General features: G+C 33.7%; 1 protein-coding gene across 2 annotated transcripts; it reads right to left on the bottom strand.

Annotated features, from left to right (window-relative positions):
* Positions 1–15: 15 nt before the first annotated feature.
* Positions 16–21,210, bottom strand: LOC112462317 (pyrokinin-1 receptor). 2 transcript variants are annotated; one of them, XM_025028046.1, is made up of 4 exons: positions 20,809–21,210; positions 19,633–20,698; positions 3,007–3,233; positions 16–2,543 (listed from the first exon to the last, which is right to left on the bottom strand). In XM_025028046.1, exons 2-4 carry the CDS (start codon positions 20,468–20,470, stop codon positions 1,938–1,940), a joined length of 1,671 nt encoding a protein of 556 aa, XP_024883814.1. In that variant the 5' UTR covers positions 20,471–20,698; positions 20,809–21,210; the 3' UTR covers positions 16–1,937. The 2 variants fall into 2 exon arrangements, with proteins under 2 accessions (XP_024883814.1, XP_024883806.1); XM_025028038.1 differs by having other exon boundaries at positions 19,633–21,210.
* Positions 21,211–21,369: the final 159 nt, after the last annotated feature.

The following is a 21,369-nucleotide window of genomic DNA, read 5'->3' as shown; positions in this document are numbered from 1 at the left end:
AATAAAAAAAACAGGTAAATTTCAGACACGTGTTACAGGTGTCCATCTGTAATTATCAAAAATATCGATGCCTGAAGATATCGATACATATACAGTTACGAACAACATTCAGTAAGACACGCGGATAAAAATAAATAAAGAATTTTACAGTTAACGACTTATACTTATATTATTTACATAACAAATAATATCACATTATAAAAATTCAATCGATATGAGAAGAACCACGGTACCTTACATTAAATTGTACTCTACAGCATTACATTCCACGAATAACACGAAAGGATCTGCCTCTGCAACATTTGCAGACTTTAATCTGCAATAACCCAGGTAGCAAGATGACGTCTAATTATGACGTCTAGAGACGTCTCAAGACGTCAATTAGACGTCATTAAAACGTCATCTGACGTTACTCTGCTATTGGGGAAGCTCGAAACGTGTAGATTGTACTAATTTTATCAGGTCAACTGAATTAACTTTTACAGCATATTTTTACAAGGAAAACATTTCCAGGTAAGAGAGCATTTAGATTTTATTTAGAAATTAAATGTCGTTGTAGCTCGTGCAATTTGCGGCACGCAATGTCAAAAACACGTACACGCGACGCGTTTTAAGATGCCTGACACGTCCATGAAACCGGGTTATCCGAAATGATCGCTTTTACTTGATTTCATAACTTACTTGGAGCGCGTATTTTACATTATACATTACGCGCGCATATAGCTGCTTTAAACATGCAGTCGACTTAATTGTTAGAATGGCTTATGTACAATGGTCGATAATAATTGAAACACTTATTATGATATTTCCGTACTTGGCAACAATTTTTTTTTTTCCAAAAACAATGGACAAAAAAGAAATTAGATCAAGTTTGGATTCAGTTCCCCAACGCTTTAGAAATAAAATTTTGTTGCATATTCTTTTATTTTTAACGTCAGTAAATATCCATATTGGATATCAAAGAGAATTCACAAAATTAAAAAGCATAACTCATCGTGTACTTGTCGTATACTTGTGTTTATTATTCAAGTTTTAATAAATTGGAGTTATGAGAAAATCTCACTCTAATGATCAATGACCGCATGCTTGATGAGAATGCGTCTCGAGAAGATTTACAAGAGTCGAATAGCAGTATGGTATTTGATTTATATATTGACTTACCATGATATACGAATCGCAATATTTCTGACATGTTTACTCTTTCGATGCTCCGGATTTATTAGATTTTATGCAACATTGGATGCTAGCATTCAGCAGTCGTACAAAATTGCGCAAAACTCGTTTTGGCAAATAGGTGTTAAAAAAAAAAATGTTAACACTTATTCATGTGGAAGTAACTTTTTTAAAGAAAACAGAACTGATAACACAAAATATCATAGTAACAAATGTATTTTTTGTCTTCAGGAAAATTGCAAATGTGATTGCAACAATTAATATCCAAAGAAATGTGTCTCTCAGAGACCACTGGAGACCACCCGGTGAACAAATGGAGACTTTTCGAAGACAAAATACATTATACAATATCTTGTGTTATCAGTTCTGTTTCTGTAAAAAAGTTACTTTTATATAAGTGTTAATATTCTTTTGAAGCACCCTGTAATAAATCAGCACGTTGATTTTATAGATTTTTCTAGAGGTCTCTCTACTTTCTATATGTTCGTTGGACACCCATTAGGACGTTGTTAAATTAATCATGAGATAGAGTTACAAGTTACAAGCATCATTTATCTCAGTCTTCTCCATTCCTAAAGAAATCCTCAAACTTTAAACGACCTCGCTTTCAGATCGCCGTCGCAGAGTTGAAAGTCGTGCAGCGCTATCATCATCTCCAGGTCGTTAGATAATGGCGTTGCTTCGTCGACATGAATAATGCAGAGAAATCGACGAAAAAAAAGTCAGTCTTCTCGAAGATCTCGAATCGCGAAAATATCCGTGTTCTACACGGGTCGTTGTTCGTTGTTATCGCGGACGTTCCACATCGTCATCGACAGCTCCTCGCGAGGATTTCCGGCCTCGTCGAACACGTGATCTTCCGGTACGGTCGAACCCCTGGGAAACCTGAGGACCTTCAAGCCGGGCAGCCACTTAAAGAATCTCCACCACTTCTTCTCGGAACTGTCGATCCTGGTCACATTCTTGTAACTCGTTTTTTTAGTCCACGAACCCTTCTGACTCCTGCGAATCGACCGATCTTTGTGACGTTCGCTGCTCGGTGATCGCAGACTGTTCTTCGTTGATGAGACGTCGTTGTTATTCTTCGTTTCTTTAGCGTGTCCGCTTCGTATCGAGTTTGTCCGAGTTGTACCCAGAACGCTGGTAGATACCAGTGGGTTTTCTGCATCATTTACGGGCCGTTTTTGACTCTCCTCCATGGAATTCCCCGAACCTTCCATGCTGTCGACAATTATGCCTCCATCGGTCCCCGCCATCCTTGAGCCGTAAGCACCGATGGTCCTTTGTTGGGATCGCGACAAGCTGGAATAGGATCGTTGCTCGTTACGTGCTGGCAATCCAGGGAGTCTGAAGCTCTTCGATAATGTCTCCTGGAATGGATCAGACTGGATTCACTTATAACAATAATTGGGAAAAAAAGTTTATTTACTAAAAAAAATATGAATTGAAGATTTTTGGAAATTATTGTGTCTGCAATGTTCTAATATGTTCGTTCAATATACCAACACTTGTTCCACGACACTTGTTAAATTGTTAATTTAAAGTTGTTATTATGTAATTTTTATTCTTTGTGAAATACTAGTATCCTTCTAATCAGAGTCTGGCCATACGGTAGCAACTTTTGATTGCAGGTTCGCCATTTTTTGGCAAAAGCAAGAGAGACGTACGGAAAGAGAAAGAGATAGAAAGGAAACATAGAAAGGAAGAGAAAGCAAACAGTAAATATGTATATCCTTCTCTCTCGCAAAATTTTGCTAGAACTGCAAGTTGGCCGGACTCTGATTAGAGAAAGACTCTAGTGAAATACATTGTGAAGGTTTCTGTTTTGCTCACCATAAACGCCATACGGAATTTGTTCGACATAATATTGTAAAGGATTGGGTTGATTGTAGTGGACACGTAATATAAAACGCCTGACACGTAGGTCATTAGAAGGTAAACGAACTCCATCCATGGGCCGTTCGATGTGATGTGATCTTCTGTATTAGTGCCATATATAGCGATCAATCGTTGCACGTGAAATGGAGCCCAACAAATAAAGAATGCTATCACAACAGCGACTGCAACAAATATTTCGAATAATATATAATAGTCAGAAAAAAATATCATTTTTTACATAATACTTATTTTATATCTTTGTGATGAATAAAGTATCATCAGTATTATTCCGCATTTTTTAAGTAACTGATTGTTATTCGTTAGATAGCTAGGTTGATCAAATGTCAGTATCGGTAGACGTTATGCATTTACAATGTTAACGATTTTGAAAGTGCATGTTTAAGTGGCATTAAGCATTAAGATTAATAGCATATTGAACGTCAGACAAGTGTCACGGTCATGTACACAGGCATGTACAAGGATTCCACTGCTTTCGCATTAAAATAAATACGCACTAAATACAACGAGGTGACAAAAGCTATATTGCTATATAAGCATTTTACTTTCAGTGATAGAGAGATAAAAGTAGATGGCATTGGATAAATTTAATTCGGATAAATTTAATATTTCTGCGAGGTTAAAGAGCTTTTGCGTGGACCAATAAACGTAGAATAACACGTTCCAAATATCGCAACGAGTTAATAACTTGCATTAGGCAGGATCTGTAGAATTAATGCAAATGGAATTTGCCGTTAATAAAATTTAACTCAATTTATTACTAAATTACATAATATCACTTTTTCAGTGGAAATTACAAAGCACACTGTAACGATTTGAACCTTATATTTAAGTACGTCGTAAAGCGTATCGTAGAGTGACCGATGCATTTTCCATCGCATTAATGGCTTGTGCATTTTTATGGAGCAAAATACGGTTGTTCTTCACGCAAGTGGGATATTACTAAATAGTTTTATAATTGAATTTTCCAGCGAGCAACATGAGAATTTAGTAATTGAATTTTTTTCACATTATAATATGTTATAATTTCCACATTATTATTTATTTATGTTACTTGGTACGTTTTTTAAAAACTATATTAAACGCGTCCGATGTATATCGCGATTGCGTGTGTATATTAAATCGATTTGAAAACAAAAGTACATCCTTGATCACGATGAGAATATTGTTTGAATTACTGCATTGTCACTTTCCGACATCAATCTTATTATGCGTTTTTACAAAGAACTTTATTGAAAGCGCGTTTTATTCGCGCTGTGTAAGTTTAATGAATATAACACGTTGTCAGTTTATTTTCTTGTATCCCGAAAAGTATTCGCTGAAATAATTACATTAGTTTTATTTATTACCAAAACAACAGAATATTTGCGTGTAATTCAATTTGCAGCTGTATCGGATTATATTTTTCTTTAACGTTGCAATACAGTATCAATTAACGTGGGCTATAAATGTCAGAAGTTATGCGATATATGTATTTGCTTCGTCAAAATTAATAAAAACTTTAAAAAATGTACAATACTGCCATAAAATTGTACAACATAAAATTCTTTGACATTAATTATTATAATCAATGTCAAAGAATTAAATTGTAATATAATTATAATTAAAAATTTCATAATTTAAATAATATGTGAAAATAAATGTCTAAAAATAATTTTAAGTAAATAAAAGATTGTGTACAGCATTTATGGTTTAAAAAATATTAATGAAGTACTGGCTATTATATGTTTAAGTCGATACATTTACACAATAAGAAGTTACATTTCGCTGTCTTTAAAGAGAGAGGAAATGCTATATACAGAATTCTATAAAGAAGTTACTATGATTCAATTTATGCCGTAAAAAAAGGATTAGCTACTATAGCAAATTTAGTTGTAAAATAGGGATAACTAACATTTTTTGCAGCAAGAACTATAATTTAACAATAATAGCAAAACCTTTTGTTAAAGTTTTACTACTAGTGCTAAATTATAGCTAACGCTGCAAAAATGTTAGTTATCCTTATTTTACAACTAAATTTCTTATAATAGCTAATCCTCTTTTTCCGCGATGACATACGTTAGGAATAAGAAGTTGAGATGTGCAACTAACGTAAAAAAAGTGTGCAAATTAAAAACTTGCACATTGCTTCCTCATCATTACAGATCGCTACCATTGCTCCTATTTTATTTCGCTCACAAAGTACCTCTTATGAGGAAGCTTGTATTTTATTTGATACATAATTATTAGTATTTATTAGTTTGGCTTCCTCATAGAGGAAGCTTTATGAGCGAAATAAAATAGGAGCAATGGTAGCGATCTGTTATGAGGAAGCAATGTGCAAGTTTTTAATTTGAACTTTTTTTTCTATTTTAAATTTAACCTTTTTATGAATTGAAAAAGGGTCAGCCTAGTAGGACAAGTGGGGTTTTATAACTGACGCAATATCAAATCGATGTTGACTTTGGGAGTTCAGGTTACATGGTCTATATATGGACTTCGCATATGAACCTTTAATCGCGTATAAAGCTGGGTCTAATGAACCAAATCTTAAAGAATTATAAATGAAATAGAAGTAGAAATGACTGAAAAATATAACAGAATTAGAAAAGTTGCCAATAACACAGGCACACAAAAAAAAATGTGCGGAGCCAAAAAAGCGACCTATATCCAAAAGCATATTTCTAGAATGTACGTTTATAAATAAAAAAATTGACGTCAGAATTGTTAAAATCCGTTTAGACGTTCACGAGAAAAATGTTGATCGTATTGTAACATTATACTTTTATTGTTAATAACTTTTGCGAAAAAATTTTTTTTGCGACCAAAACTCGAGAAAATCTTTTTTAACATAAAAGCTATAACAAAATCCATTTTACAGCTCAAAAAAACGATTTCAGATGTTTAGTAGCCAACTTGGAAGAATTCAACCTAAACCCAAAATTCAAGGTCAAATAAAAAAAAAGGTTAAGGAATTTTCTGGTAAGCAGAAAATTCCAAAAATTTGGATTTTGACTATGCTCGACCAATACTACAATGCTATATAGGTCGCTTTTTTGGCTCCGCATATTTTTTTTGTGTGCCTGTGTAATTAATACTAAAAATTGTCCAAAAGCATCAATTTTTAAGAAGTCTTAAGCGGTTGAGACCTGAAGTGTAGTCTTTAAGGGTTAAAGTTTTATAATATTGGCAATTATTCTAATTCTATTATATTCTTCAGTCTTTTCTACCTCTATTTTATATATAATTCTTCAAGATTTGGTTAAAATCAGTTCTTGAGTTATAGAAATTTCGGTAAATTTGGCACACACATACACACACACATACATACACACATACATACACACACAGGACATTTTTTAAAATTACGATTTTTCGACGTTTCAGAACATTCTGAACACATTGGCAGCAGCAACTAAAAAAAATCTTTTTATACGAAAACAAAGCTTCCTCTATGAGGAAGCAAAATTTATTATAAATCTTTATGCGACAGGCAGGCACAACAAGTTTTGTTTGTTAAGACATGGATTACTTTAGAAAAATATCGAATAAGTATATCTCCCCGAAGGAAACGTCTATTGTGGTCTCTGGATTTTTCCGATCTACGTATTTTCCTTTGCAAATCACGTTTAGAACTTTGAACCACTTGATTACCATGCGAAAAGAAATCTTTATGCAATGAGTGGCGCTTATACGTAATTATTCCTATCCGATGTTATATCATATTATTTCTACTTGCTATATCCATTATTTCGTGCAAGTATCATTACGAGCAATCGTCCATAATTATGGTATTATGCAACTTTGTAATATAACTACTCCTCTTTCTGGCAATTCTGGCCTTTTATTCATAACTTATTACAAGGGACACAGTAAACAAAAATAAAATAAGAGTAAATATAAGTGCTATATATATGTCATTAACATATAAGAAAATTAATATGCTAAAAATGATACTTCTTTTGTAGAAAATAATTCTGTATACCTAGTATTAAAATGTATCTGTCTTACTGCTTCTATGAAAATGGCTGAAAATAGAGTTGAGATACACAATTTATAACTTTCTATTAAATTGTTAATTAAATGTCACATAACATTAATTAACAACTAACTACATATTTGACTCTCAGCCCACTTTTTCCTTGTTATTTATTAATTTTAATATTGAGAGCCTGTTTAGTTAACTATTTATTTATTAAAATTTATTTTACGTAAATATAATACGTTTACTGTACAGTAAATAATACGTTTCATAAAATAAATTAGAAATATAATAATAGATTTTATAGAAATATATCTTCTTAGTCGTTTTGCTCGATTTTGAGTATCGTGATCTTTCTGCATATAACTGTATGCATCAAAGACCTACAATTTAACGCCGATTCCAAATGGCTCTCTATAGAAAGGTGCTCATGGCACGATACCTCTCGTGCTTTTTCTTTCCGAGAGATGATGATCGAATAAAATCCAATAATTTTTTATCGGATTTGATCTCGGATCTCGCCACTACAGAAATATGTATATATATATATATAGAGTGATTAAAAAATAGTTGTACAAACTTTGGAGATGATTTCTCCACACATAAACAAGAAAAAATGTCATATATACATATGTGCATAAATGTCTAATTTATAAGTTATAATCGAAAGATACGTTCGACAAAAACTAACCAAATACATCTATGACCAATGTAATACATCTTCAGTTCAATTGTTTATCTACTTATAATTTATAACAAATGCTTAAAATGTCCTCCACCTGCTTCAATGCATGCATAGACACGATGGATCATGGATTGTCGCACTCTTTCAAAGATCCCGGTTGCAGATGGCTTCGCAAGCATGATGCGTTGGTAAAGGTCTCTTTATTTGTAATTTTGAATAAACTAGAGCTTCTATAAGTGTCTTCACAGATAAAAATCTAATGGATTTAGGCCAAGTAAACGTGCAGGCCTGAAATGTAATCTTTCGGTTATAATTCATAAACCAGACATTTCCGGACATATACAATATATATAATATAACGTTTTTTTCTTGTTTATGTGTGGAGAACTCGTCTCCAAAGTTTGTACAAGTATTTCTGAATCACCCTGTATACATTAAACAATAACTTTTATAAAAATAAAATAAACAATTTTATAAAAATCTTTTTAATTGCTATATTTTTAGAGACAAAAAAAAGAAGACAGAAAATATCTATAGTCGTCTGAATAATCAGAGTAACCTACTTTTTAGGCAACGCCATTTACCTTTCTAATTTTTCACATAAATTAGATCACTCAGATAATTTCAAGCATATATTTCGATCTTTTTTTCTTTCGATTTCTCTCTCATATTAATTAACTCACAAATTTCCTAACTTTTGTTTAAACATTTCAATTATTAATATGTATAAATTATTTATAATTGTGTGAGCTCTTATTTAATAGCAAATTATATTTCAATGATAAAAGTGCAGTATATAAATGAAGGATCTTAAATATCTTAGCGTCCAATGTGTTGTAGGTGTATATCAGAAAACGGAAAGCGGAAGATATTCTTCAATCTGATCAATTTCCGTTTTACTCGCACGCTTTTCCGTTAGGGGAAAAAAGTCGTGGGATAGATGACAAATTTTCAGCATCGTTTGCGCAATACACGTTATATCATTTATGATTAATGTGCGCTTTTGTTTTTGGTTAAATCTATTATACTTAACGTAGAATTTAACGTGGGATCTTGTCGCAAATAGCGCTAAAGTTGACAGAAAGTTTGGCAATTTTAACTATTAACTGCACAAGAGGAAGCACATCATCGTGATGAAATCGTGTGTTGAAAGGCTGACCTTATTAAACTTGCGTAGACAGAATTTACATTGTAAACACGATACACATGCATTCGAGATATACTAAAGCATAATGACTGCGCAGTACCATTCGACAAGCTTACTTTGAACATAATTTGTCACGTGAATAATTTTCAAACTAAATTATCATGCTGAATAATATTTTACAAGATAATTTTAACGGAGAATATACTGTACTTATTAAATAATAATTCGTAAAGGACAACGTATAGTTTGCTAGAATGTAATTGAATCTTATATGATACATGAGTGTGATATTTTTATCTAAAACGAGGTAAATAATAAACGAAGAATATACGGACGGTTTATAGCTTATTTACATAATGCGAAATTAATGAGTAATATATCAGCGAAGAAACAGGTTTGTTTTTTTGTCGTGTTATGTGTAATACTCCTCGTTACGTGCACACAACATGCAAACACTTATCGTCAATTAGTTCACTTATAGAATTGTATAACATGGTGTGAATAATTAATAATTCAAGGTGTATTAAGTTATTTTTAGTTTTGTCGTTACATAGTTAATAATTAATAATAATTAGAAAAAGAAGCAAAAAGCAAAATAACATGATACGTTAACTCGTATGTTTCAATTTTATAGCAATTTAATTATTATTATTCTTTCTCGTTATGATATATTCAACGCAAGCGGAATAATTTGAATCTAATATGTGATTTGCAGAATTTTGTGAAAGCATTTAGGCATTGTCGGCTGCTTGAATACAATGAACTACTATTGATCAGTTCAGACGCATGACGTGCGTATGTTACGCATGCAGAGTATGTTGACGTTATCACGGATTATCTTATATTATTTGAATTGTAATTTTTCATTGCAAATTTTATTATAAAATTAATAATGATAAACACTGATAAACAATAATAAACAATGATAAACAATAATGATGAAATAATTTATTTTATTTGACGAAGTAATTAAAGACACATTGTTATTTCGTCTCTGTCGGTGATTAGATAATAAAATCTTTACAGATGACTGATTTATGAAATTTCAATGATTACTGGAACAAATTATTCTTCTCGTTATTATTCGTGTTAAGAGTTTTTTGTTTTTACACGTGACAGAATTTTATTAACCTCCAACGTGCATTTTATATCAGTGCAAATAATAATAATAACAGTTTGCGAGTCGATCATCATAGAAAAATGCGTTCTTTATTACAGGCAACTTCCGCTGCTCGCGACGGATACTAAAAAAAAATATTGCTGGAAAAATCGCCGTTATAAGAGACTCATTCGCCCATAGGGACATTACCAAGAGAGTAATCCATCTATCTCGTATCTCTTCTCTTCGTTTTCCCTGCCGAGTAACTTGGGGTCATTGTTGTATCGATTCCGTATGTTTTGTTTTCATCTCGAAGTTATCGACTTATAGGAATAAACTAATAGGTACTCTTGTTTCTATTTTTCAAAAATTATACTAATTGCGAAATCTTCATACATATATCCCCGTACATGCTACTTATAAAGTTTTGTAAGTATTGCATGGGCATAAAAAATATTTCACGGATGTACGAATGCATGTGCGCAAGAACCAACAAATTAACATAGATATTAGATCCAATATCGGACCATTGTGTTCATCGGAGCATGTGCTCATTGTAGCAAGTCATACATCTCATTGAGGGTGAGAAAGATGAAAGTATGTAAAATGTGTTTATAAATATAGATATCTAAAAAAGATGAGAAATAATAATGTTATCGAAAATGGTATATTTTACTTATATAACATTATTTTCTTTAAGCGTTTAAATATTTACATCAAGAGTTGTACACTTTTCCTCGGTAGGAAACTCAAATTACTAAATTAAATATTGTTTTTTCCGAAAGAATCAGCTTCGGGAATCGGGAGCTCAGAATTGTCACGATAATCAAGTGCGAACAGTTTGATCACTCGAGCCACCGAAAGCGAGCATTTTTCATAGCTCCACGTGTGCGATGTGATATCTTGGAAAAACATCCGCGTCGTACGGAGCATCCCCTCTCGTTTACCCCACAACTGATGGTTATCCTCTTTCGTGACGTGCTTCCGCAATTCATCCTTCTCACTATTATCGGAAACTGACGGCGATTTATCCTACGGACATAGATTCGTCTTTTTCCCCGATGACATCCCCGTATTTTCCAACCACACCGATCAACAGCACGAAAAACACAAGCACGTGCACTGAATATTCAGACGCGCAAAAAATATTTCGCCATGTTTGTGCCAACAATCATCGGACGATAATCATAGATTATGTATTTTATAACGAGCTTATAATCGATCTTTTCACAACAGAAATGTGTTATTAACGAAAAAACTGAAGGTAATTTTAATTTGTGTTAGAAACAATATTTCTTTTTTTCTCGCGTATTTTTTCGACCTAAATTGTGTGTATTGAGAAAATATGATATAATCTTTACTGTCAAGAATTGATGAATAGCCTTGTCTGCATAACGACTAATTTGCGTCTATCACAAAAATTCAATCAATCAATTGACAATCGGTAACGCATGTACGTTCAACAGAATAAATTTGCCATTATATTATTGGATTTAATGTCCATATTATGCTCGATTAGAGTGACAGACATTCGATCTCTGTACTTGATAATACATAAGCTTTTACTAATGAAACACCGGTATCAGATATAATAAATGTTTGCGCTTGATTAATGGAGTAATGTCATTATTTTTTATATTATTTTATACATATATATTCCGATCATAAATGTACGGTTAAATCACAGATTGTGTACATAAAATGTACAATTATCATATATATAAATTTCCAATGCAACTTTCCAATGTAAACTGTGCCGGTAACTAATCCTATTTCAGTCAAACAGTTTAATCAAAAGTTTAATTAAAAGTCAGCAGTGTGATACGAGGATATAACTGGTTTTCGTAGTCGTTAGGATCATGGAATGTTATTGAATGAAAATCGTGTGAGCGCGTGCCTTTACCGAGATGTCGATCGATAAACTAATTGCAACTTGTAGCGCGCGCTATATTTTTCCGAACAATCTTTGCTGTACCAAGTAGATTGATATTTTATCATCCATTTTATCGCGCGTGTTTCTGTTCATTAAGATGATAAATCGTTGGATGGAACCGCGTGCGCATATACTCGTGCAAATATTATGATAAAATGATATAATAGAAATTAAATCCTAGCGTATTACACAATTTACACGATGTTACAACGCGCGAAATTATACGAGACGTCTGCAACACCATCGTACACGCGACATCCTAATGCACCGTGTTGCGTTCCTATCGATCATCGGCGAATATTTTCTAGGAGAGCTTTCCGATAATTACTAATTACACCGTTTCTTTCGAGCGACTTTGATAGAATTGTACACTTCGCGCGACTTTGATAGAGTTTCACGAAGGAGAGAGAGAGAGTCGAGAAGATAAAACAAACGAACTAAAAATCGAACGTCTACGCAAACTTTTATGTAAGTATGTCTTTTCTTTATTTTACATGTACACCTCTTCGACGCGATGATCATGAATGATCGTCACGTCTCGAAAGTTATATATGATCGATATTTAATTAGATTTTATTTGGGTGTTCTAATTAGATTTACACAATCGGTTAACTTTTATCGTGTCTGTCAGAGGTCCTCATAATGAACAGAATGGTAAAGTTAATTGGATGGGTGAACCTTTTGGTGCTGTATCGATAAAGTGTAATTTCTTTCGCTCAGCGTGTGTCTTCGATAATTGCAAGTTGACCGCGTTTACTAGAAGATACCTCATCAGATAAACGCGGCCGTAGAAAGACATTTCTCTGTTACGTTAACCCTTACATTTAACGAGAACATTACGTGTTCAAGGGCATGTAAGGACAGATAAGACTCGTATATCATTAGTTGTTTTTACTGCAAATATTATTTCATCTTATCGCGAATAAATTTTGTGTATGCATGAAATTTATTTATCGTAAATGAAAGATATTTACGCAATACTGACTCAAACATATTAAGTACTAAAATATATTAATTATAGTAATAAATAATGTTATTATTAATCATTTATAGTTAAAAAGAACTTTGCAGTATATCTTCCCAGCAAATTACTTTACCGAGTATTTTAAAAATTTATAATTTAATACATCAAAGAGAATGTCACGCCTGTCACATTTGGTTATATTTTTCTCGCTGTATGTACCTACATTTTATTCAAGCAATTGTTTCAATTTTCTCTAGAAAAATATGGTTGACACACACGGAATCGTTGGCTTTAAAAGTGGCAGTGAAAAGGAATTAAATACGTCCCCATCGGTCTATCTTAATGCGTGTACGATGTAGTATTTTTCATGTTATTCATGCATGTGATTACAGTGCGCTTATCATGTTGATTGCTTTATTTATTCGAACTTGACGGAGAGAAGTTAGGTTGATTAAAGTATACTCACGCGCAAGATTAAAGCGCAACAGTTTCTACGTGTGCCCTATCCTACTAGTGCTCGGAATTTTCCAATGATCGAACAATTCGAGCGAGTCGACTTCGATCACAGGTGTTAAATTATTCGGGATCTTTCGTGAAACAATCGAGAGGGCGAATTGCGCGTCGCAGAAGGAATTTATAAGAGCGACTCGGCAACAAGAATAATTCGAAACGTGCAGGATACGAAATGTAATCATATCGACAGTTAGCAGTTAGTAATCGATATCTCGTGAGCTTATAAGCCGCATTACATTTAATCCGACATACATCGCCCCACCATACAGCAATGTATTCAAAATAATGTATGTAAATAAACGTACTTTGGAATGCCGCATTCTTAGTGAGATGTTCTACATATCGTTTACACGCGATTTACTTTAAAGCATCGCCGTGTGTCGACTCGACGCATCGCTGCCAAATCTAAATGCGACCTTAAATTCACTCCCGGAGGCGCCTCGTAACAATTCACGTAGAGAGGTAACATCCCCGCTAATTGAAAATTAACTTTCCATTCCGGGAAGATAAAATCTTATACTTTGATCTTCATGGTAATCATATGTTACAGTTGCAATTAAACCTAAAAGAAAATCAAGTAAAGTTAGTAAAACGTGTATAATAAAAATATAAGAGAAAAATAAATAAACTGATTCTTCGCGGATGACATAAGACCTGTTAGTTTTCGCTGAACTTCTAAACTAGTGCAATAAGTTGGAATGAAACAAATATATTTTCTTTTATTCTAACTTATTGCACTAGTTCAGAAGTGCAGCGAAAAAGAACAGAGCAACAGTCTTTTTTATATTTTGAAGTGGCGTGTCCAAATATGAACAAACAATACAGTGAAAGAGAATATCGTCGGTAAGTTACACCACCGGCGACATCTCTCGAAGACAAGAGCATGAACACGCAATGTCGTCGCTCGTTCAAAAATGTATGTACATAATAAGAAAATAAGTATAAATTCCAGCTGACTCAGATCTTATCAAACTTTAAAGAGAAAGAATGCCTGCCAATGTGTTGATGGGTTAAACGAGGTCCTGCTATATTTAGCTTTCAAAACGAATTTAATAAAAGGTCGGATAAGTACAAATAATATTGATTCTGAATATACTCTGCTACGTAGGAATCATAAGAATGAGCATATAAATTCAACGGCTATTCGTGTCGATAGTCAATCAATTTTTATATATTGGAGTATTTTTGCGCTTTACTTTACTATGCAAATAATCTTGATTTGAAATGTAGAATTAAGCGGCAGTCGATCATCCACCATAAAGAAGTATTGATCGTGAAGAAATAACCGACCACGACCGAGCTCTCTTGCATCGCGAGAGAGAGTTTGCACATTCGATACAGTAATATACTATCCGGCAGATCTGTTTACTCAGAGAAATAACGCAACATGCAATACCGTAAATATATATAACACATGCAGATGCATTTGCGTGCTCTGCGAAATAAGTTCGGACAATGTTTGTCCACGTATAATACAATTATCGAATCGTAACAATAACGAAACAATTAACCATGCGTTTTTTTCATATTCTCTCTCTTTTTGTCATGCATGGGTAAACAGCACGTGCTACAATTTATACTATCGATTTGCTGATTCGTGCTGAATTAAGAGATTAATTCAGAACGCGTAAAGTGAATAACTTCACTGAGAAAAAAATCTGTTAATCCCAAAAAATATTTAGTCCGAGCAACTAAACATGTTAGTTAGTTAACTAAACATTAGTTGAATTAATTAATTTTTGATTAAAAAATTTTAAAGGTTGACATAAATGCATTATACCTTTTTTAGTGCAACTTAATATATTAACTTAATATTAGTTATCATAAATCTACTTCGCAAAACTAAAAACTTGAAAAATTAAAACAAAGTTAAATATTCGTCATATACATCTCGCATCGTATTCGCGCATTCTATTTCGTTCAAATATTAATTTACATGTATAATTAGAAGAGACAAACTAAATCTCAATTTATTGCTAGCATTGCTGCCTCTTTTTTATAACGGTAATTGAATTTACCGTATATCGTGTTTGTTTCGTACCGCGAGTTGTCATTACGAAAATCATATATTTGGAGAGTTATTTTTTTACATGTGAAAAGAATTAATTGCAATATGAGTAATTTTAGTCGTTATGAAGACTTTTATATCAATTTTTTTCTTCGAAAGATATGGGAAATCGTAACACGCCCATTCTGATTTTGCCGATGTGTACTTCCGTAAACAACTTTCGTTGTAGAAATTGTGCGTTGACAGTTTGACAAATAGAAGGAGATTGATAACTATGCGAGTAATTTTATTAACCTTTAGAGGACGGGAAGCCTATTTTTAGGCTCCAAATTATTATATATAAGGGTATCTTTGAGTCGCCGAGTTTCATAATTCCGGGCATCTCTAAGGGAAACAAGTAAGAATATGCCCAGTGCGTAGTATGTTCAGAAAAAGGTATTCGAAGACCAAAAAGGTATTCGAAGACCAAAGTTTATGTGTCGTAAGTACGATATGCTTCTGTGTACCTTGCTTCGAAATATATCACACAAAACAACATTCCTAAATATATGCATAAACGTCGTAAATAAAAACTTTTTTTTTCACAAAGTCCTTATAAATTTGTTTGCATTTTTGGTAATTACCCAGAATAGGGCCTTTTCTGAATTTTGATATTTTTTTGCGGCTCTCTGGATAAAAATCTTTGTTGTGACTCCGACAATAATAATAATAATAATCAATCGAGGAATCCAAAGAATCAAGAGACACGGCAGTGTCTCGCGCCAAGTACACGCGGAGCGAGACCGACCGTGACTCTTTTACGCGACGCGATATGTAATCTACCTTATTTTTTATCTATTTTTTTTAAAGTAACCTTCAACTTTCCACGCGAGCGTTCAATTTTCTTTTACTTGAAAGTACACATACCTATCAGCAATCTTTTTTGTTTTTCCTTTAAATAAAACAAGGATAGACATATGATTTAACTATTAGTTAGTTTGCCAATAACTTGGAATAACCGGCCCTTATTAGTATTGACACAAACAGTTATACTTCTCATTGTCGGTTACATTTGTTAATAATTTTTTAATAAATAACGAGCGACGGCCAAAACCATATTTACGTTTTCTAAAAACATAAAATTGTATAGGGTAGGTATTATAGTCCAACAATGAATCATGTAAATTTCAAAGGCTTATATCTCTCTCAATTATGTTGGAGATCTGTGTTTTTGCATACAGTTCATGAATTTAGTTGACTACTGTATAAGATAACTCGTAAGTTATTTTTAAAGTTTAGCCACAATTTCAATTTTTTTAAAACAATGTCAAATGGGGTGTGTATACAATAAACCTAACCATTTTTAACAATAAACTATATGTTTTATGCCGTGAATTGTTAGAGTTATAGTTTTATCATGTTTTAAAATTGGTTTTTTAGGAAACAGATAATTATGAAACATGATAAGTAAGGTTAGTATAGTATGAATTTAAATTAAAGCTAACTTAATTATATATGTTACGTTTTTATTATTTACAACTTACAATTTAAATTATTATTTTTAATCAGATTTTTTCTCACTTGGATTATTATTTATTGTAGAAACTAGTCAGTTTAATCAGACTTATAACACAGATAACTAATCAAAAACAAAATGGTTTAAGACCATATAACATTTTTTACGATAATCTCCAAAATAATACGGTAAAATAATGCAACAGAAATAAGTTGCTTACAGAATTATAAAGCCAAATACACACGCAAGATAATAGAATAATGGAAAAAATAATAGATATAACAACATGAAAAATACATAAAACTTACAAAAAAAAACTTAGTTTGTCACCCAACCCAAAATTCACAAAATGTGGTCTCAAACGGCCGTCCTTCGCGTGATCTGCCGGTCGACTGGGGAGTTGAAGAGGGGTTTACATACGAGTCGTTGCATGACAACAGCACAATCTGGTAACGTCACATTTATCGCAAAATATCGCGAAACATCGCAATAGTTCATAGTGTACTACTGGTTCATTGTTGGACTACCTACCCTGCATATACTTTTCAATATGCCAACTATTTTCTGCTTTAACGTGACGCACATGTGAATATCTACATATATTCAGCACAAATAGGTTTTCAGCTTGTTTGTGCTGAAAAAAATAGGTACGTTACATATTCTCCTCCGACTGATTATCACTATTGAAGTAACAACAAAGATGTTTACTAAGAGAGCCGCGAAAAAAAACCAAAATTCAGAAAAGACCCTATTCTGAATATAATTACCGCACTTTTTACCTCTAAATTTCAAAATATATTTTTATAACGAGATTTTGCAGAGAGTATTTCCATATTTCTTACTCAAAACTAAATATAAATAATAATTTTTTTTTAATTTTACATTTACATAAATGGGGGTCGCTTATTTTTTGTATAACACTTTAACACATATCTACATAAAAGTTATAAGTAAAAATCATAAAAAGTCATGAAAAAATATTAAGAAAGATTAAGAAAAAATTTGATATATTGATTGATTTATGCAATAACGTGTGTCGTTTTATTTAGGTACTATTTTCTTGGTAGACATTCCATTGCGCACTTCAAGTTCGGTGTCCAGAGTAACACCCGCAATTTTAATTAGATTTTCAAAGTCTCAAACTTTTAAGAAGTAATTAAGATTTATGAGTAAAAATTTAATTTAAATCTCATTTTAATTTGTAATTGTTACTTGTAATGTAGTGCAACAGAAAAATCAAACTAGCTAAATAACTAGCGAAGTAAGAGCAAGAATTAGTTGCGCAATGGAAATTAATATCAGCTAGACTGTGGAAATTAATAGAATGATCGTTATGTTTACACGTGCATTACGACCTTGAATTAGCCAACTCTACTCGCTAACAATTAACTTTAATCGCTTAAAACTCTGTAGCTATTGTAATCTTGATATTCTCATCCCTCAAGATGATCTTGATTCTAATTAATCTTCAAAACATGCAATTATAATAATTATAATTATTTATTAATTAATACTTTCTCCAGCAATACAATTGCGTTTATAATCGGTCCATTTGTGTAATATTATAAAAAATATAAAAATTTGAAATGTTGCAATTACTTGAAAACGCAAAATGCAAAAATTAATAAAAATAGAATACCTATAAAAACAAAAGTGAAAAAATAAATTTATAATATATAAAAATTTAATATGAGTCTTATACAATTTAACAGGAAATCTTGACTAATAATTTCTAAATAAATAAATTGAACTTAAAACTGAATATATTAACTTATATTAGCAATATCATTTTTTTTTATGTTGACGAAATTCCACAAAGTCGTGAAAACAGCGCGGGCACAACGAGTGCATTGTTGTGTTCTCTAATAGTGTCATGAATGATAATCTTCTTTTGCATATTGCGTTGCGTTGAAATCAAGTTTGCCCCCAGGCCAAAGTTTTAATATTAATTCCACGATATTTATGGCAGTCTCGAACAATTCTAAACAGTTTAGTGTTTGACCTATACTTTTCAACGAAAATTTTTTGCAGTGGTTAAAAGGGATACATTTAAAATATTAAATAAAACAGACACATAAACCACTTTTTTCATGTAATTTTTAGCGACGTATTTCACGCTGCATAAAACAAAATTCATATACCTCGAGATATATACACACACAAACATATAAACATAGGATTAATAAATTGGTAACTTTTATTAACTTTTGGAATTGTTTTTCTCTTAAATGTAGAATTATTATTATGTACTGTAGCCCGGTAGGAATAAATCGACCTTCCGCGTGCAGAAATTATTTTGCGCTTTTATTTATTAATTTTTTATTAGTCGCAATTTTAATAACTGTTATTATCACAGCATATTGACATTTCACATTTATCATAAAATAATAATGCGCATTTATAAGAGCAATCCATGCGATCATTACAGCGTCGCGGCTGGAATAGTGTAATAATTATTTGCGGTTTACTGGATCGTTCACGTAAAAACAAAATGATTCATGAAACAATCGATTCCCAATGTTGCGTTTTCTTACGTAAAATATTAACAAGCAATTTACTCTTGTATATTTATTTAAATTCGCTATTAAGAGTCCTTCACATTATTAATCGGTTTCTAAAGAGAGATCTGGCCATTTACCCATAATTATTTATCTCAACTAGTTTGACACTCAAAGTTTATAATATAAATAAAGGGGATGAGATTGAACACATCGCGGACGGAGAGGAAATGGCGCGAGAGCCTCGCATCTCACCTCACCTAGCATCTTCAACACCCTCCTGGACGATCTTCCGGGATAATGTCTGCAGTTTCTCATCGACTCGTTTCTGCCCGGCACAGACATGTTCGAGTTCCTGAGCTTGAGGCCGATCAGTATGTAGAGAAACGTGATCAGGCACATCGGTATCACGAAGAACAGGAATGTGGACAGCTCGAACGAGTGGCTGACAATGATCCTCTTGACCGTGCACATCACCATGTCGGGATGCTTGATGTGCCGGACCACGCCGAACTGCAGGGCTTGCGGTAACGCGAACAACAATGCCACCAGCCATATTATCAGAATCAATTTGATCGCGCGGGACAGATTCGACAGGGTCTGCGAGAGGAACGGATGGCAAATCGCCACGTATCTCTCGACAGTGAAGGCGGCGATGGTGAGGACTGACGCGTTCGTCGACGTTTCCGAGGCGAGGCCGCGCAGCACGCAGAAACCCTCACCGAAAATGTATGGGTACTTGCACCAGACCAGGTACATCTCCGCCGGTAGGCCCGACACTAGCAGCAACAGGTCGGACACCGCCAGGCTAAAGAGATAATAGTTCGTGGCGGTGTGCATAGACTTGTTGCGCGCAATTACGATGCACGTGCTAACGTTGCCGATGATGCCCGTGAGGAAAATCGCCGCGTAGATTATCGTCACCGGGATCACCACGTACAGAGAGTCCCGATACGAGCCGGGCGAGAGGTCCGTGGATCCCAGGACGTCCGTGTACGTATCATTGAAGTAATGCTCCGAGGACGACTCCGGAATGTCATCGTAGATGGCTTTTAAGTACGTGCCGTTTGACAGAATGGGCAACACCGTCGGGGCCATCGCGGTCTTGATCACTTGATGCGCGCGTACTTATTGGAAAGTCTTTTACTCCTTGGCATTCTGGATCAGCACTTTCGGCAATTGATTCTTTTCCGATAATTTGCAGGGAAATTGCAACGTTCTTTCACTCCGGTCGTCAATTTGATTTCATACAATCAAGTTTTGATCTGCTGCACGCACCATTAAGTTCTTCTTTATCTGTTTAAGTTTCTCTTCGTTTCCTTTTTGCTACGAATAAATTAAATTCTCTGGATATAGAAGATGGAAACGAGAGAAACTCGATGTCTATTTCACTTAATTTTGAAGTTCAATCTCGAAAAGTTGCCGAATGAAATTACGTGTAGTTATCTTCTTCTTGTACTGAGGGGTTGCGAATCTTCCTACATTTTCGATCTACCGTAGAAATTTGTTTCAAGCTCGGGACGATAATAATTTGTTATCATTTACTTTATTACCGAAGCGTATGTACACGAGTTTGAGATCACGAGCCTCACGAAATGTCTCGCGAAGTGAATCGAAGACGATACGAATGATACGGCTTTTTATTGGATGCCAATTCGAATTTATCTCTTTTAATTTTTAAAATAACGAGATGCTGTTTATTTAGCTTCTTCATGTATGCCGGAGATCTGGAGCACGTGGCGATCTTACACGGGAAACAATCTCGCGCGGCCTTGCCCGCTGTTTGTTTTTCTTCGGGCGTTCGTTCGCGCAAAGTGCAACACCGCCGTTACGGACGCCGGTCGAATCACGACTGCCGACGTCGCGACGCGCCGAAGAACGCCGGCCGTCCGTCTATCCGGTAGATTCAGCGCTGGCGCGCCGATGTATATCTCTCGACGCCTCAAGTTTACCAGAGGTTTTCCCGTTTTTACGTATTCTTTTTCTTTGACGAATCA

Source organism: Temnothorax curvispinosus, unplaced genomic scaffold (assembly GCF_003070985.1).
Source record: "Temnothorax curvispinosus isolate PA1 unplaced genomic scaffold, ASM307098v1 QBEX01001321.1, whole genome shotgun sequence".
In the NCBI taxonomy this organism is placed as follows: domain Eukaryota; kingdom Metazoa; phylum Arthropoda; class Insecta; order Hymenoptera; family Formicidae; genus Temnothorax; species Temnothorax curvispinosus.
The sequence above is the reverse complement of the archived record's forward strand: the minus strand, read 5'-3'. Positions and strand labels throughout refer to the sequence as shown.

Excerpts from the sequence above, each read along its gene's own strand:
- LOC112462317 (XM_025028038.1), bottom strand. The coding sequence starts at position 20,470 with ATGGCCCCGACGGTGTTGCCCATTCTGTCAAACGGCACGTACTTAAAA. Across the intron at positions 3,234-19,632 it reads GAGGGTGTTGAAGATGCTAG|TCGCTGTTGTGATAGCATTC; the intron begins GTGAGGTGAGAT and ends TATTTGTTGCAG. Across the intron at positions 2,544-3,006 it reads AATTCCGTATGGCGTTTATG|GAGACATTATCGAAGAGCTT; the intron begins GTGAGCAAAACA and ends GATCCATTCCAG.